Source organism: Alosa pseudoharengus, unplaced genomic scaffold (genome assembly GCF_046254945.1).
Source record: "Alosa pseudoharengus isolate Yale_2024_CS ecotype anadromous, Long Island Sound unplaced genomic scaffold, YU_APseudo_1.1 YU_APseudo_1.1_scf_6, whole genome shotgun sequence".
NCBI classification, from domain to species: Eukaryota; Metazoa; Chordata; class Actinopteri; order Clupeiformes; family Clupeidae; genus Alosa; species Alosa pseudoharengus.
In genome coordinates, this window is record NW_027468848.1 from 5,300,372 (window position 1) to 5,302,871 (window position 2,500).

Consider the following 2,500-nt stretch of genomic DNA (forward strand, 5'->3'; position numbering starts at 1 on the left):
AATGAGGATTTCATTGGATGACACACATCCCATTTCTTATCACACATTTCCCAGTGACAGCATTACTACACAGCATTCCTGTGAACAGTCAGAATGTGTGTGTGTGTGTGCGTGTGTGTGTGTGTTCTACTCACCTTGCACAGACAGGCTAAAGAGCCTCTCCACGGCGCCCACCTTGTTCTCTGCCACACACAGGTACCCGGCCATGTCCGACACCTGCACGCCCAGGAGCTGCAGCACACACACACACACACTTACACACTGCCCGGCCATGTCCGACACCTGCACGCCCAGGAGCTGCAGCCCAAACACACACACACTTACACACTGCCCGGCCATGTCCGACACCTGCACGCCCAGGAGCTGCAGCCCAAACACACACACACTTACACACTGCCCGCCATGCCAACAGGCCAGGGCATCACCAACAACCCAGCCATGCCAACAGCCCAGCCATGCCGACATCAATGCCAACAGGCCAGGGCATAATCCACTGCCAAGCGATGCATCATCAAGCAGTGAGGGGTTAGGTGCCTTGCTCAAGGGCACTTCAACCGTGGTTGTGGGCATGGGAGAGCAGTGCTCAACCACTTCCCCCGCTCACATTTTTCCTACTGGTCAGGGATCGAACAGGCAACCCTTCGGTTACAAGCCTGAAGCCCTAACCAGTAGGCCACGGCGGCTTATTTCACCAGAGATGCCAACATCAATACTGATAATATCACCCACTGCCCAGAGATGCCAACATCAATACTTATATCACTAGAGATGCCAACATCAATACTTATATCACTAGAGATGCCAACATCAATGCTGATAATATCACCCACTGCCCAGAGATGCCAACATCAATACTTATATCACTAGAGATGCCAACATCAATACTTATATCACTAGAGATGCCAACATCAATACTTATATCACTACAGATGCCAACATCAATACTTTTATATCACTAGAGATGCCAACATCAATACTTATATCACTAGAGATGCCAACATCAATACTTATATCACTAGAGATGCCAACATCAATGCTGATAATATCACCCACTACCCAGAGATGCCAACATCAATACTGATATCACTAGAGATGCCAACATCAATACTTATATCACTAGAGATGCCAACATCAATACTTTTATCACTAGAGATGCCAACATCAATACTTATATCACTAGAGATGCCAACATCAATACATATCACTAGAGATGCTCTCTGTGTGTAAGAGAGATTGTGTGTGTGTTTGTATGTGTGTAAGTATGTGTAAGAGAGAGAGTGTGTGTATGTACTGTATGTGTGTGTCTGAGTGTGTGTGTGTGTGTGAGTGTAAAAGTGTGTGTGTGTGTGTGTGTGTGTGTGAGTGTAAATGTGTGTGTGTGTGTGTGTGTGTGTGTGTGTGTAAATGTGTATGTGTATGTGTGTGTGTGTGTGTGTGTGTGTGTGTGAGTGTAAATGTGTGTGTGTGTGTGTGTGTGTGTGTGTGTGTGTGTGTGTGTGTGTGTGTGTGGGGGTAAATGTGTGTGTGTGTGTGTGTGTAAATGTGTGTGTGTGTGTGTGTGTGTGTGTGTGTGTGTGTGTGTGTGTGTGTGTGTGTGTGTAAATGTGTGTGTGTGTGTGTGTGTGTGTGTGTAAATGTGTGTGTGTGTGTGTGTGTAAATGTGTGTGTGTGTGTGTGTGTGTGTGTGTGTGTGTGTAAATGTGTGTGTGTGTGTGTGTGTGTGTGTGTGTAAATGTGTGTGTGTGTGTGGAAATGTGTGTGTGTGTGTAAATGTGTGTGTGTGTGTGTGTGTAAATGTGTGTGTGTGTGTGTGTGTGAGTGTAAATGTGTGTGTGTGTGTGTGTGTGTGTGTGCGAGTGTAAATGTGTGTGTGTGTGTGTGTGTGTGTGTGTGTGTAAATGTGTATGTGTATGTATGTGTGTGTGTGTGTGTGTGTGTGTGTGTGTGTAAATGTGTGTGTGTGTGTGTGTGTGTGTGTGTGTGTGGGGGTAAATGTGTGTGTGTGTGTGTGTGTGTAAATGTGTGTGTGTGTGTGTGTGTGTGTGTAAATGTGTGTGTGTGTGTGTGTGTGTGTGTGTGTGTGTGTGTAAATGTGTGTGTGTGTGTGTGTGTGTGTGTGTAAATGTGTGTGTGTGTGTGTGTGGAAATGTGTGTGTGTGTGTGTGTGTGTAAATGTGTGTGTGTGTGTGTGTGTGGAAATGTGTGTGTGTGTGTGGAAATGTGTGTGTGTGTGTGTGTGTGTAAATGTCTGTCTCACCTCCAGTGCTGCTCCGTCCTCCAGGATCTGGTGGTGGTCTCCGCTGAAGAGCGGTCGGCCGTCCCTGAGCCAGGAGATGGCGGGCGGGGGGTTCCCTGTGGCGTCACACCGCAGGACCACCGTGTTGTTCACCACCGCGCTCACCTCCTCCACAAACTCATCCGATTGGCTGGAGATCACCGGGGCAACTACACATAAGGGGGAGGGGCAACAGATCATGTCAGCGCACAGATATCCACCCTG

At 47.7% G+C, this 2,500-nt stretch overlaps 1 protein-coding gene across 1 annotated transcript in view; it reads right to left on the minus strand.

Moving 5' to 3' along the window:
- hmcn2 (hemicentin 2) overlaps positions 1–2,500 on the minus strand; it is a 152,926-nt gene that overhangs the window by 39,284 nt on the left and 111,142 nt on the right. The window contains exons 37-38 of the mRNA XM_076270721.1: positions 2,258–2,445; positions 135–231 (exon numbers count right to left, since the gene is read on the minus strand). Coding sequence (XP_076126836.1) covers positions 135–231; positions 2,258–2,445 — 285 coding nt within the window. The remainder of the gene's footprint in view (positions 1–134; positions 232–2,257; positions 2,446–2,500) is intronic.